Source organism: Schistocerca cancellata, chromosome 11 (assembly GCF_023864275.1).
Source record: "Schistocerca cancellata isolate TAMUIC-IGC-003103 chromosome 11, iqSchCanc2.1, whole genome shotgun sequence".
In the NCBI taxonomy this organism is placed as follows: Eukaryota; Metazoa; Arthropoda; class Insecta; order Orthoptera; family Acrididae; genus Schistocerca; species Schistocerca cancellata.
Genome location: NC_064636.1, coordinates 91,748,386 through 91,764,852, shown reverse-complemented (window position 1 = coordinate 91,764,852; position 16,467 = coordinate 91,748,386). Strand labels below are relative to the sequence as shown.

Genomic DNA, 16,467 nt, shown 5'->3' with positions numbered 1-16,467 from the left:
GTTCATTCTGGAAAAGGAAGGGACCCTGCTTGGTAATGCAATTGGGACAATGAGCAACAAATGTACACGCTAAGTTGCTGTAATTATAGTTACAAAAATGGTACAGTTTGAAAAGCTGAGGTCTGACATACAGTTCTAAAACTTTACGTGCTTCCAGTCTTCCTTGTTGGTTGATTGAAGGTTTGAAGCCGTCGATCGAGGAGGTGGCGACAGTCACTCATTGTCGGCCGTCGCTGTTGCAGAAGCTGGATGTTGGCGCGCCTTCTTCTCGACACGGTCACCAGGCGAAATGGGCTCTTAATGTGCGCCAGCTAATGCTTCCCGTCCGCGACACCATGTCAGAAACTATCATCGCGAGTCGAGCGCAATTACATGCTGCCAAACCACGAAAGCGCGGCAACTCGAGGGAGCATCACACAACACACCTGCTCCACTCGCTACTCCAGCCAGACTCCCACTGCTCAGCCCACGCTCCACACGGCAGAGTTAACACTACCAACGATCCTACACACTTTGATTCTTCACACGACCTATTGATGTAATCGTTCGATAGCAGTTTTCCCTAGGCAAGACCCAGTGTAAAAATACAAATAATATTTACAAAACAAACCAATTATACATCGACATAAATGCATAAATATATATATATACAAATAGTAAAACAATTACAATATACGAAGACACAGAAATGTTATATATTCAGGTAACAAAATTAAGGAAAACAAATTTATGGTACAATAGATGGAAATAGGAGGATATGCATTTCCGGCGTTACAAGGGTTACGGGAACGTAGGATGTATTGCAGAGAAAGTTCCCACCTGCGCAATTGAGAAAAGCTGATGTTGGTGGGAAAGATCAATATGGCACAGGCTGTGAGGCAATCATTGAGATGACGGATATCATGTTTGGCAGCATGTTCAGCAACAGGGTGGTCCACTTGTTTTTTGGCCACAGTTTGTAGGTGGCCGTTCATACAGACAGACAGCCTCCCGCCTCCACACCTTCTCTCCTGCCCTCCGTCTAAACTGCAACTCTTGACTGTCCGCCACCCCCACCATACTATACATCCCCCTCCCCGCCACAGCCTCCTCCTTACCCCCACCCAGTCGCCACTCCCATCATGCACTGGTGCTGCTGCTCACAGTGTGGTTTCAGTTCTCCGAGACTGCAGACGTGTGAGCAAGTTGCGTTTGCGTGAGTCTGTGTGTGTGTGTGTGTGAGTGTGTGTGTGTGTGTGTGTGTGTGTGTTTGTGTGTGTGTGTGTGTGTGTGTGTGTGTCTAGTGCTGACGAAGGCCTTTATAGCCAAAAGCTGCAATTCTGTGCATCTTTTTGTTGTGCCTATCGCGGCTCAGCATCTCTGCTATATGGTGAGTAGCAACTTTCCTTCTCTGGTATTGTTACATTCCATCCTGGATTTTCCATTGTTTGAAAATGCTTTGAGAATTTTAATGAACAAGAACGGGATGATACTTTCATCAAATTTTACAAACTACTGGATGTGGCGCAAAATCAACAAATATTATGCACTATACAGGAAAGCCCTACAAAAACTGTTTGCTTAATAGAAAAAGGATACAGTAGATAGCAGTAGAGGCCACTTTTCAACAAAATATGCTTCTTGTAAAAACATAGCATTGAAACAATCATGGCATGCCAGACAACATAGCACGTGGTTATAATTAAAGTGCAGCTACACACTGAGGTCCATGTGCAAATCTGGCACTGTACAGTGTCTTGTCAACATCTGCAATGTTCATACTGAACAAATCATTTAATCAGTACTTAATAATGAAATCAACATTACGCCTTTCTCAATTGTTTGACCTTTTCCGCACATGTGCCAGTCCTAATGCGTTATACAGGGTGCTTCAGAAGTGATGGTCAGTATTCAGGAATATGACAGGAAAGATCATCGAAAACAAAAATGTCAAGTAAATGAGCACTCTAAAATGCATACCTTGAGAGCTGTGAGCAATTCTCAATCTTTGACACTGTGAAACAAATCTTGTAGTATGGACCAAAACAAGAACAAAAGTCCAGTAAATGTGTGCCCTAAAATGTGTACCTTAAGAGTTATGATCACTTGTTCATTTTTGCTACTTTCAAACACAACTCTTCCAATGAACAAGTGGTCATAACTTTTAAAGTATGTGTTTTAAAGTACATGTTTACAGGACTTTCTCGATTTGGTCCATACTACCACTTCCCAAAATATGGAAAGCAAAGAGCTTGCAGTAGAAGAGGTTTCTTTCAACAGTATCAAAGATCGAGAATTGCTCATAGCTCTGGAGGTAGGCATTCCAGATCCCATGTTTACTTGACTTTTTTGTTCTGAATGATGATGCCTGTCATGTCCCCGAATACTGACCATCAGTTCTGTAAAACCCGGTATACAGAAAAATTTCTATACATGTTTCTTGCATTCACAGCACCAGATTAGCACACGGTGGGCAACAATGCTACAAATATTTTTCCAGTGTAGACCAGTTCTGCATTAATGAATTAGAATACCTATCGAGTTCTGCTGCCATACAATAATTACAGCCCACACTCGGTCTGTCAGTAGCTGCTCCCCATACAGCCATGCTTCATGGTTACTGTACTCATCATTCAGGATAACATGCAGAAAATAAATACTTAAATTCTGACTCATCTATGTCAGAGATATACAGGTTACATTAAGACACGTTATGAAGAACAGTGTTTACGTTTTGAGTCTGAGATTATTTACCGTGAACTACTTGCCAAAAATTTTAACTTTTACGTCCATCAGCCATGTATGAACTCCAGCAACAACAACCGATAGTGAGTAAGAAAAACCATCAAAGTATAAAAAGAGGAGAAGGTTCATTTAAATTTAGCAGAATCTAGCTACGAGTGAAAGTGCGTCAACAAAAAGGAAAGTAAGGAAAATCAAAGCATTTTTTCCCCTATCCTTTCATTTTCAAAAGTGGTTACCAGCACCAATTATACACAAAGGGGTAGTTTTCTATAAACACTTGCTCTGGACTCTGTGCACTCTGGAACCAACAATCACAAATCCATTCAGTTTAATATTATCTTTGAACTCTTCCATTTGGTCCGTGTTTGCATAGAAATACAGTAATATCAGAAATTGAGTCCGCCTTGATGCAAAACACCTTGTTATTCATTTATTTCTTTATTATCCCAAACTAGTTTCAGCGACAAATATCACCATCATCAGTGGGTTTTTTTAATGTAGAACATGCACAAAATGGCATGGTTGCACAAACACAGTAAAACATTATTACATTTTTACAAATCATCTTTTAAAATATAGTTTTATATTGATACTTTCATACTACCTTGTTTATTGTATGTTACAGCACGTTTTAAGCAATTATTGGTGCTGTTAGTGACGTATTTTCTGTGCAGGCGAGGTGGCACAGTGGCTAGCACACTGGACTCACATTCAGGAAGACGACGGTTTGATTCCACATCCGGCCTTCCTGAGATAGGTTTTCCGTGATTTCCCTAAATCACTGTAGGCAAATGCTGGGATGGTTCCTTTGAAAGGGCACAGCCGACTTCCTTCCCCGTCCTTCCCTAATCCGATGAGACTGATGACCTCGCTGTCTGTTCTCCTCCCCCAAACAACCCAACCTCTCTCAGTAAGGCTCGGGGCTTGACAGTCAGCATTATCAGAAGAGAGTGTTAATTGTATGAACTAGGAGGGCAACATTAAAACACTTGAGGAACAATGGAACTCAAGTTATACGAGTTTAAAACAAGTGCATCATGCTAACAACAGAAATTTGAATGGAGAAAAAAAAATCTGTATAAATAAGTTTTAGATACACTTACAAATTTGATGCACATAGTTGTCTGTAAAATACATACTATTAATCCAAAATTACAAAACATAGGCAATAACTCTTTCTTTTTTAGGTTCATTAATTGATGTCTGGTCTGAAATGGATGGAACAGGTCCCATGTCAATGGTGGTGTACAAGGAATGACACCATCTCCTGCTAATACTGATATTTTTCTAAGCTTCTGGCTCCTCAGATGTGAGGTGCACATTTATGAAGTTGAAATCAGTTTTCGACATCCTGATCTGAGAGGTGGTGGTGAGCTAAGGGAAGGTTTCTCAATAGTGCCATACTCCGTCACAAAGAATAAAAGTGTGTCTAGACACCAGAATTTAAAGCCATCCGTTTCAAAGTTGTTATAAACAACAACCTCGTGTAGTTAGATGTAACACTTTAATTATACCCATGGCACAAATACTAGGCTCAGGGTGTGTAAAAAGAGTCAAGTATAGCACAATTTGCCATCACACACTTTTTTGACTCATGTGTTTCCAAAGGTATCTCAGTACTTTAAACAGCCTATGGTTGAAAATGTGTAAAAAAGGGCAAGCATGCGCATTAGTTTTGTTTTAGGGTGTGAAAACAACTAAGGTCATACATGCTCATGTCAGAACCTTAAAATATTAATATGAAAAAGGAGTTAAAAATGACAACATGTTAAGCCCAATCAATGAAAGGAAAGACAGCTAAGAAGGACCTCCTCTTGGAGGAAGAGCCACAAAATATGCCTTAGGAACAATGTCCTTTGCCATACTACTACAATGGATAAAAAATAAATCTGGTTGACAGCCCAGGCATTATTTGCTAAAATGGCTGCTAACTCGAACAGCAAACATACATTAGAATGTTGTTGTTGCTGTGGTCTTCAGTCCTGAGACTGGTTTGATGCAGCCCTCCATGCTACTCTATCCTGTGCAAGCTTCTTCACCTCCCAGTATCTACATCCTTCTGAATCTGCTTAGTGTATTCATCTCTTGGTCTCCCTCTACGATTTTTACCTTCCACACTGCCCTCCAATACTAAATTGGTGATCCCTTGATGCCTCAGATCATATCCTACGAACTGATCCCTTCTTCTAGTCAAGTTGTGCAACAAACTCCTCTACCCCCCAATTCTATTCAATACCTCCTCATTAGTTATGTGGTCTACCCATCTAATCTTCAGCATTCTTCTGTAGCACCACATTTCGAAAGCTTCTATTCTCTTCTTATCCAAACTATTTATCGTCCATGTTTCACTTCCATACATGGCTACACTCCATACAAATACTTTCAGAAACGACTACCTAACACTTAAATCTATACTCGATGTTAACAAATGTCTCTTCTTCAGAAAGGCTTTCCTTGCCATTGCCAGTCTACATTTTATATCCTCTCTACTTCGACCATCATCAGTTATTTTGCTCCCCAAATAGCAAAACTCCTTTACTACTTTAAGCGTCTCATTTCCTAATCTAATTCCCTCAGCATCACCTGACTTAATTCGACTATATTCCATTATCCTAGTTTTGCTTTTATTGATGTTCATCTTATATCCTTCTTTCAAGACACTGTCCATTCCGTTCAGCTGCTCTTCCAAGTCCTTTGCTGTCTCTGACAGTATTACAATGTCATCGGCGAACCTCAAAGTTTTTATTTCTTCTCCATGGATTTTAATACCTACTCCGAATTTTTCTTTTGTTTCCTTTACTGCTTGCTCAATATACAGCTTTAATAACATTGGGGAGAGGCTACAACCCTGTCTCACTCCGTTCCCAACCACTGCTTTCCTTTTGTGTCCCTCGACTCTTATAATTGCCATCTGGTTTCTGTACAAATTGTAAATAGCCTTTCGCTCCCTGTATTTTACCCCTGCCACCTTCAGAATTTGAAAGAGAGTATTCCAGTCAACATTGTCAAAAGCTTTCTCTAAGTCTACAAATGCTAGAAGTGTAGGTTTGCCTTTCCTAAATCTAGCTTCTAAGATAAGTCGTAGGGTCAGTATTGCCTCACGTGTTCCAATATTTCTACGGAATCCAAACTCATCTTCCCCGAGGTCAGCTTCTACCAGTTTTTCCATTTGTCTGTAAAGAATTCTCGTTAGTATTTTGCAGATGTGACTTATTAAACTGATAGTTCGGTAATTTTCACATCTGTCACCACCTGCTTCTTTTGGATTGGAACTATTATATTCTTCTTTAAGTCTGAGGGTATTTCATTTGTCTCATACACTTTGTTCACCAGATGGTAGAGTTTTGTCAGGACTGGCTCTCCCAAGGCTGCCAGTAGTTCCAATGGAGCCTTGTTTCGACTCAGAGCTTTCAGTGCTCTGTCAAACTCTTCACGCAGTATCATATCTCCCATTTCATCTTCATCTACATCCTCTTCCATTTACATATTAATGCCCTCAAGTACATCGCCCTTGTATAGACCCTCTATATACTCCTTCCACCTTTCTGCTTTCCCTTCTTTGCTTAGAACTGGGTTTCCATCTGAGCTCTTGATATATGAGTAAGCCACTGGGAGAGGTTTAATGCTCTGGAGCTTGTTTCCCTGTAGTGAAAACCAGTGATGATGTCAAAGTGATACCACCTGCTCACAGATGGCAACACAGAGATAATCGGAAGGAACAGAAGAACTAGAAGGACCGAGGCTTCGGCAGCAGCATCAGTAGCCACGTTTCTCATCAGGCCGACAAAAGGGACCCACATAAACGTCACGGTGGCTCCATCAAGAGTGAGCAGGTGGAAACTTTCTTGAACCCGTCGCACTAAGGGATGGACGGTGTACAGCACATACAGTCAACTAAATGCCATCAGTGTACACAAAGATACCTTCGCTAAGCTCCAAGTGAAGGTCTAGAAACTTAAAGCGATACATCGAATCTGGTGTAGTTTCTTTAGGAAGCGAATGGAGTCCAAGCCACCTCATGAAGCCAAGGTGGTGAAGGGTTCACACCCATTGGGGAAACTGGCAGGCAGCGTGAAATTAAGCTGCCAGAGCAAATGATGAAAGTGAACTCCAGGGGGTTACAGAGAAGAGGGAGATTGCCCCAACCTGACTGTCAGAGGAGTCGTGAAGAAGGAGGCATAGGATGGGCGGCCAGGCATGGCAAACAAATGGCATGCATATCTGCTGGAAGAACACTGTGCCGGTATGACAGTGGTAGCCCGGCAGCTTCTGCATAGAGATTTTTAACCGGGCTAGTGTAAAAGGTGCCAGTGGTCGAACGGGTATCATGACGATGAAATGTATTTAGATGGCAGAAAATGGATGGATGTGCAGATGTGTAAAAGAAATACCCATAGTGTAGTTTTGGCTGGGCAAGGGACCAGTGCAAATGGAGGAGGGTGGTCCAATCCGCTCCCCTTGGAAGTACCGCTTAGGAAACAGAAGATTGAGGGGCCAGGTACAGAGAGCAGCCAGGTAAGACATGTGAGACGACCAAAAAAGTTTCCTATCAATCACGAGTCCCAGAAATTTTGTAGTTTCAGTGAGCAGAAGAGCAAAGACCCAATATGTAAAGATGGTGGAAGCAACCCAATGCACCTTTAGAAATTCATACAAACAGTTACGTCAGAGGAAGAGTGATAGCCACTGTCGATGCTCCACAACTAAAGACAATCGAGACGTCGCCAAAGACACCACTCACCGAGACGAGTCCACGGAGAACTACAATAGATCACAAAATTGTCGACAAAAAGGGAGCCAGAGATGCCCGGTAGGGCACAGGCCGTAACAGGATTAATGGCTACAGCAAAAATGATGATTCTCAGGATGGACCCCAGAGGCGCCCCATTTTCCTAGATAAAGGTGTTCGAGAAGGCACAGCCCACATGTAACTTGAAAACGCTGTCTTCTAAAAATTCCTGAAGGAAATGGAGCAGGCATCCTCAGAATACCTGGTGTAGAGAGTACAGAGGATACCAGTCCTCCAGCAGGTGTCAAAGGCTTTCTTGAAATCAAAACATGTGGCCACAGTCTGGCATTTCTGCAGAAACCATTCATGACATGGGTTGACAAAGTGACAAGATGGTCAGCTGCAGAATGGTGCACTTGAAATCCACATTGTGCAGTGGTTAATAAATTGTGAGACTCATGCCACCATACCATCTGGGCACGAATCACACACTCCGTCACTTTGCGCACACAGCCGGTGAGAGAAATGGGGTGACAGCTAGAAGGAACGTATTTGTCCTTACCGGGCTCGGGTATGGGAACGTGTGCTCTGCCCAGATGCGACTGTATGTATGAAGGAGTACCTGCTTGCCCACAAGAGGAAGGTGCTGCAACACCCGAATATGAACATCGACTGGCCCTGGGGAAGAGGATTGGGACGAAGTGAGAACATGACGTAGCTCCCTCACAGTAAAAGCAGCATCGTAGCACTGACGATTCTGATAGGATAGCTATTTTGTGGAGCTTTTGGGCTACACCCACTATCACCCTGCCTTCCTCCATCAGAAATGAGTGGAGGCAGCTCGGGTAATACACTCGGGTAATACCTATCACCTGAGCTGAGGATGATGGTGTAGCTCGAAATCTCCACAAAATAGTAAGTCGAGGTGTTAGAGACAGCAATAGGGTCCACTGTGACATTATCTGCTTCGTCAGGCTGGAAATTGAGGAATAGACTTCGGTCCCAGAGACCCAGCAGAGGTTGGCCCACACGACAGAAGTGGGAGTATGACCATTAACAGAAGAGTAAAGGAAATTCGGCTAGATTTTTTGCCATCCCGAAGAACGTGACAACACTGCACATGCAACTGTTGATGATGAATGCAGTTTGCAATTGTAGGACGACATTTAAAAATGTGGAGAGCATGTCTTTGTGCACAAATTCCTTCGTGGCATGCCCGAGTTCCCCAAGGGAACACATTCTGTAGTGATAAGGACAATGTTTCTCATGTATTCTATGAGGTCATCACAACTGGGGAAAGGGTGTTCGGTGAAGGTCGCCAGGGAGGAGTAAAGTCTCCAGTAAGCCTTAGAAAGCTGCCGTTTGGGTTTACATGTGGATGGGAAGAAGTCAGCAAACAGATAGCACACGGGAAATGGTCGTTCTAGTATGTATCAGAGAGAATGGACCACTTGAGACAATGGGCAAACTGGGCAGAGCACGAGAGGTCCAAATGGGAACATGTGTGTGTGGAGTCTGAAAGGAACATGGGTGCTCCAGTGTTAAGGCAGATGGGGTTTAGTAGATTGTGACGAAAGGGCACCTCTCTGACAAGTTCTGGAAGAGGCCCAAAGGGGATGGTGAACCTTGAAGTCACCAAGCAGCAAAAAGAGGTGAAGGAGTTGCCCAATAAGTTGGAGGAAGTCTGCCCCCGTGACAATGAATGATGGAGGGATGTAGATGGTACACAGAGAAAAGGTGAAGTAAGGAAGGAAAATGAAGACTGCAACCGCTTGTAGCCAGGTGTTCACTGAGATAGTTTGACTGTAAATGTCATCCTGTATGAGCAGCATGACAGTCCCATGAGACAGAATGCCATCCTCAGTGGGAAGGTCAAAGCAGACTGGAAAGAAATGCAAGAGGTCCAGACTGGAAAGAAATGCAAGAGGTCATGAGGATGCAATTTTATTTCCTGGAGGCAGAGAACAAGTGGACACTGTGATTCCATGAAGAGCCATAATTCCTCCTCATTGGATCTAAGGCTGCGAATGTTCCATTGGAGCAGAGTCATGTTGGAAAAAGGAGAGGAGGAAAAAAATGAAGGGGCGTCACCTTGGCAGGTGCGAAGTGCCAGCCTTCAAAGACACTCTGCTACAGAGTGCAGAGCCTGGAAGAACCTGTCAGTGGATTCCAGGGCAGAAAAATGGTTGGCGGTGTACATCACTGACTCAAAGATTGGGCGGGTGAGAGTATCTCATCGTGACACTGTTTAAGAGGTTCTGGAAGTCGGTGAAGGAGAAGACCGTTCGCCTTTGTTTGATTTCTTGGATACTTTGTGGTTGGCAGTTGGAGATTCAGATGTTTGTTGGCTGGAGAGATGGAAACAGTCTTCATGGGAGTATTTCTCCCATCCTGTCTCACCTGCTGATTGCTTAGCAGGTGATTTTGCCATGTGAGGCAAAAATTTCGTGGCTTGTTGCACAGCCAGAGGGGGAGACGGGGATGGTACCATGACACAGAGATTTTACAACTGAGGTGCTGAATTTGAGGCTGCGAGTCTGCATGGCTAGGTCCTTCATGGAATAAGATATAGCAAGAACAGAACTGTTAGTGCCAGATGGTAAAATGCAGGGCTTCCAACTAGTCAACAAATTGTGAGCAGCAGGGTACAGCACTTTTTTCCTTCACCCGGATCTCGTGGACAGCCTGCTCATTGAGATACACAGGATATTCTCAGGAGGAGGTTGCATAGTTGCCATTCTAACTGATACAGTGGGAAGAAGGAGGCAGGCAAATGCTGTCGTGAACATCCTTACCACACAGGTAACACATTTGGCCAGGTGTCAACAGGACATTTGAGTGTGGTTCTGATGAGGACACTGGTAGCAGCACATTGGGGTTGGAATGTACAGTTGGACTGTGATGAGTTCATAGCCTGCTTTGGTCTTCAACAGAAGCACTACTCTAACAAATGTCAGAAAAAGAGTGCATGCGGGCACCAATGATGCATCTACCTTTTTCATCACCTGACAGATTTCTGTGACATCCTGATCAGACAGGTAAGTTTGGATTTCTGCCTCAGACAGACCATCAAGCAGCCTAGTGTAAATAACACCAGAATTCAGCGTTTGTCGGGCCTCGACACGAGCAGAATAGCCGTGGACGAGCAACACTGTAAGCATTTGTTGCACTTGACAGAATGAGTCTTCAAAAGAAAACTGCCCTTGTGTAAACAACAGCAGGATTTTACTGGACCAGCAATTGCATCAACACCTTCCTGAACAATAAATGGTGTAACCGTAACAAAGGGCTGAACGTCTTCAGTACGTGAAACCACGAGGGACTGTGGTGCAGCTGGGATGGTCATTGAATTGTTAACCTCATTCCATTTACATAGAGTGTGAAGAAGATAATTGGCTCATTGTGACAAAATTCCTCATGATTGTAAGCATCTCTGATGGCACGCTTCTTCCAACTCGGGGCCCTGCATCAGAGGGGGGGATCATTCGCCTCAGTTGATTGTTCAGACCTGCCAAATACCTGAGAGACAGACCAATTGGTGGTTTGGAAAGGTAACAGCTCGGGCAATCACCCCTCCCTAGGCCTGGCCTGTACCAGGGGGTACACGCAGACCCTACCTGTCAACCTGTGGCAGCGAAGTACGCATTACTCAGTCACCTGTTATGCGTCAGACACATGGGCTGGCCTCCAGCAGCACACAGACAGGAAGAAGGAAAAGAGGAAACTAAAATACCACAGCACAGGAAGGGAAGCAAAGGGGCAATGAAGAAAGAAGAAGAAGAAGAAACAGTGTAGGGACTGTTCTGATGTCAGGCTACTGAAAACTCAGGACATATTACCAATTATTTATCCCAGACTTGCTCCCAAGGGAGGACAAAAGGAATAATAGGAAGACAGACATGCAACACAGAAAGGAAAAGTGCTGCCAAGGCTGGGGCCCTGTGGTAGCCAAGCACGAACTCACCAGAGAATTGTCAGCCCCCCCGGGGGGTACACTCCAGCTCAGGTTGCTAACACGTGCTTGTTAGGTGACACACTCTCAGAACAGGCAATTCAACTGCTGAAGAGGTAAAGAATGATCAGTACACACCAAACACTAGTCCAATAAGAACTGTAGGGTAAGATTCCACTACCAAATGTGTTCTCAATACTAAAAGGATTGCCTTATTTACCAGCACCATGGCATCTGAGATGACTTAATACTTCCCAAAACAATGTTTGAAAGGAGAAAAACACTTGCAGAACCAAGCTGGAAACTTCAAACAAAAAGACAGAAATGAAGCAAACATACAACAACACAAAGTGTCTAAGCAAGAAAATAAGTCATCTATCCATCCTTGGGATGTTTCCCTTACATTAGTGAACACCATGTATATGTCCATACAGTACCAGATGACTGCTGCTGTGTACAAAGTATAGCAGAAATCATACAATTCACTGTGCTCCAAATAGTATGGGTGAAAAACTGTGGTCCACCAGCACAAAACACTTTCAAACTGTTTTAGACTGCTCTTGCACATGCAAACTATGAGTAATTCACTGCTGGAACATACCCTGAGAAACAGCTCCTTATACATCCTGGTTGACTGTAATCATAATTCTGTAAATTACCCACTGCAGTAAAAGCAGTGAATAATGACATTACATATAGGAAATATATTGTAGTGATATCAACTGAAACATTACCTTGTTCTCATAATCCTTTGGCTCCTGTTTTATATTCATAATGAATGTGTGAGGATACAGATCAACCTATAACATAAAATTTACAGTCAATATTCGGCATTGTCTGTACGGCAGCAGCTATGATCTACAGTACAAATAAATGTTAACATGCCAGTATATGCCAATAAAATTGAAAACCACACAGGTGAACAAAAAAGAATAATGCTCAAGCTACTGGGCTTTCCAATCCAAAAATTTAATGGGTGCTTGCAGTGTAAGTCCTTTCCTTCACTAGCATTCAGTCCCACCATTTTTCCTTGTCGTGATTGGCCATGGTAGTCCACTGTACATCCATTTTCTCTTTAAATATAACACATTATAAATTCTAAGATAAGAACAATAAACAATACCAAAGATATGTAGCCACTACCCACTAGTAGAATGATGTGTTGTGCGGCATGCACAATCTTTTACCTGCACCAAGAAATTACTATGTTTTATGCCACAACTGTAACTACAGGGACATGTGGAAAAAATATACACAGGCAGGCATGCACTCACGCACACCCGCACTGGTTGAAAGAAAGTATCGAAATGTTGTTCTGTGCAATGTATTCTGTAAGCACAGTCACTTTCAACTGGTAAACAAATTATACATACAAAACCATCCGGGCACATGGCTGAAAATGACAGATGTTCATGGAACCCTCCATCAGTAATGCTGGAATACAGTATGATGTTGGCCCACCTTAGCCTTGCTGGCAGCTTCCACTCTCACAGGTACACATTCAATCAGGTGTTGGAAGGTTTATTGGGGAATGGCAGCCCATTCATCACATAGTGCTGCACTGAGGAGAGTTATCTACACTAGTCGGTAAGGCCTGGCACGAAGTCCGAAGTCGGCATTCCAAAACATCCTGAAAGTGGTCTACGGGATTCAGGTCAGGACTCTGTGCAGGCCAGTCCATTACAGCAACATTAGTGTCATGTAACCACTCTGCGACAGGCCGTGCATTATGAACAGGTGCTCGATTGTATTGAAAGATGCAATCGCTATCCCTGAATTGCTCTTCAACAGTGCAAAGCAAGATGGTGCTTAGAACATCAGTGTAGACCTATGCCATGATAGTGCCACACAAAACAACAATGGGTGCAAGCCCCCTCCATGAAAAACACGACCACACCATAACACCACCGCCGCCAAATTTTAATGTTAGCACTACACACGCTGGCAGATTATGTTCACCGAGCATTTGCCATACCCAGGTCATGCCATCGCATCGCCACATTGTGTACCATCATTCTCACTCCACACGCCATTTTTCCACTGTTCAATTATCCAATGTTTATGCTCCTTAGACCAAGTGGGGCATCATTTGGCATTTGCCGGCAGGATGTGTGGCTTACGAGTAGCTGCCCAGCCATGAAATCCAAGTTTTCTCACCTCCCGCCTAACTGTCTTAGTAATTGCAGTGGATCCTGGTGCAGTTTGGAATTCCTATGTGACAGTCTGGACTGATGTCTGCCTATTACACATTATGACCCTCTTCCACTGTCGGCGATCTGTGTCAGCCAAGAGACGAGGTCGGCCTGTATGCTTTTGTGCTGTACATGTCCCTTGACATACCCACTTAACTATCACATAGGAAACAGAGGACTAGGAATGTTTATGAGTGTGGAAATCCCAGGTACAGACGTATGACAAGTGACTCCAAATCACCTGACCACGTTCGAAGGCCGTGAGTTCCACAGAGTGCTCCATTCTGCTCTCTCAGGATGTCTAATGACTACTGCGGTTGCTGATATGGAGTACCTGGCAGTAGGTGGCAGCACAATGCACCTAATGTGACAAATGTATATTTTTGGGGAAGTCTGGATACTTTTGATCACATAGTGTAGATGGAGTGAAGTGGATACAAGCTGTGTTATTTTACTTGATACTCTGGAATCAGATATGCTACTCTGAATCTCTTGTCTACTGTAAGAAGGTAAACCCAACTAGCCAAAAAAGTAAACTGTAATCATAATTCTGTAAATTACACACTGAAGTAAAAGCAGTGATTAATGACATTAAATATAGGAAATAGATTGTAGTGATATCAACTGAAACATTACCTCATTCTCATAATCCTCTGGCTCCTGTTTGATATTCATAATGAATGTGTAAGGATACAAATCAACCTGTAACATAAAATTTACAGTCAATATTGGGCATTGTCTATATGGCAGCAGCTATGATCTACAGGACAAATAAGTGTTAACATGCCAGTATATGCCAATAAAATTGAAAATTACACATGTAAACAAAAAAGAATATTGCTGAAGCTGCTGGGCTTTCCAATCCAAAAATTTAATGGGTGCTTGCAGTATAAGTCCTTTCCTTCACTAGCATTCAGTCCCACCATTTTTCCTTGTCATGACTGGCCACTGTAGTCCACTGTACATCCATTTGCTCCTTAAATATAACACACTATAAATTCTAAGATAAGAACAATAAAGAATACCGAGGAGATATAGCCACTGACCACTAGTAGACCTACCGACTCAGCAGCATTAGTGGCAGAACAACTGAGAGAAAATTTGGAATACATTTCACATAAATTTTCTCAGCATGTTATAGTCTTAGGTGGAGATTTCAATTTACCAGATATAGACTGGGACACTCAGATGTTTAGGACGGGTGGTAGGGACAGAGCATCGAGTGACATTATACTGAGTGCACTATCCGAAAATTCCCTCGATCAATTAAATAGAGAACCGACTCGTGGAGATAACATCTTGGACCTACGGATAACAAACAGACCCAAACTTTTCGACTCTGTATGTGCAGAACAGGGAATCAGTGATCATAAGGCCGTTGCAGCATCCCTGAATATGGAAGTTAATAGGAATATAAAAAAAGGGAGGAAGGTTTATCTGTTTAGCAAGAGTAATAGAAGGCAGATTTCAGACAACCTAACAGATCAAAACGAAAATTTCTTTTCTGACACTGACAATGTTGAGTGTTTATGGAAAAAGTTCAAGGCAATCGTAAAATGTGTTTTAGACAGGTACGTGCTGAGTAAAACTGTGAGGGATGGGAAAAACCCACCGTGGTACAACAACAAAGTTAGGAAACTACTGCGAAAGCAAAGAGAGCTTCACTCCAAGTTTAAACGCAGCCAAAACCTCTCAGACAAACAGAAGCTAAACGATGTCAAAGTTAGAGTAAGAAGGGCTAGGCATGAAGTGTTCAGTGAATTTGAAAGTAAAATTCTATGTACCGACTTGACAGAAAATCCTAGGAAGTTCTGGTCTTACGTTAAATCGGTAAGTGGCTCGAAACAGCATATCCAGACACTCCGGGATGATGAAGGCATTGAAACAGAGGATGACACTTGTAAAGCTGAAATACTAAACACCTTTTTCCAAAGCTGTTTCACAGAGGAAGACCACACTGCAGTTCCTTCTCTAAATCCTCGCACAAACGAAAAAATGGCTGACATTGAAATAAGTGTCCAAGAAATAGAAAAGCAACTGGAATCACTCAACAGAGGAAAGTCCACTGGACCTGATGGGATACCAATTCGATTGTACACAGAGTAAGCGAAAGAACTTGCCCCCCTTATAACAGCCATGTACCGCAAGTCTCTAGAGGAACGGACGGTTCCAATGATTGGAAAAGAGCACAGGTAGTCCCAGTCTTCAAGAAGGGTCGTCGAGCAGATGCGCAAAACTATAGACCTATATCTCTGATGTCGATCTGTTGTAGAATTTTAGAACATGTTTTTTGCTCGCGTATCATGTCATTTCTGGAAACCCAGAATCTACTATGTAGGAATCAACATGGATTCCAGAAACAGTGATCGTGTGAGACCCAACTCGCTTTATTTGTTCATGAGACCCAGAAAATATTAGATACAGGCTCCCAGGTAGATGCTATTTTTCTTGACTTCCGGAAGGCGTTCGATACAGTTCCGCACTGTCGCCTGATAAACAAAGTAAGAGCCTACGGAATATCAGACCAGCTGTGTGGCTGGATTGAAGAGTTTTTAGCAAACAGAACACAGCATGTTGTTATCAATGGAGAGACGTCTACAGACGTTAAAGTAACCTCTGGCATGCCACAGGGGAGTGTTATGGGACCATTGCTTTTCACAATATATATAAATGACCTAGTAGATAGTGTCGGAAGTTCCATGTGGCTTTTTGTGGATGATGCTGTAGTATACAGAGAAGTTGCAGCATTAGAAAATTGTAGCGAAATGCAGGAAGATCTGCAGTGGATAGGCACTTGGTGCAGGGAGTGGCAACTGACCCTTAATATAGACAAATGTAATGTACTGCGAATACATAGAAAGAAGGATCCT

General features: G+C 42.9%; 1 protein-coding gene across 1 annotated transcript in view; it reads right to left on the bottom strand.

Annotated features, from left to right (window-relative positions):
* Nucleotides 1–16,467, bottom strand: part of LOC126108631 (uncharacterized) — a 35,328-nt gene that overhangs the window by 3,254 nt on the left and 15,607 nt on the right. Inside the window, exons 2-3 of the mRNA XM_049913948.1 lie at nt 14,234–14,299; nt 12,140–12,205 (exon numbers count right to left, since the gene is read on the bottom strand). Of these exons, the coding sequence (XP_049769905.1) occupies nt 12,140–12,205; nt 14,234–14,299 (132 nt within the window). The remainder of the gene's footprint in view (nt 1–12,139; nt 12,206–14,233; nt 14,300–16,467) is intronic.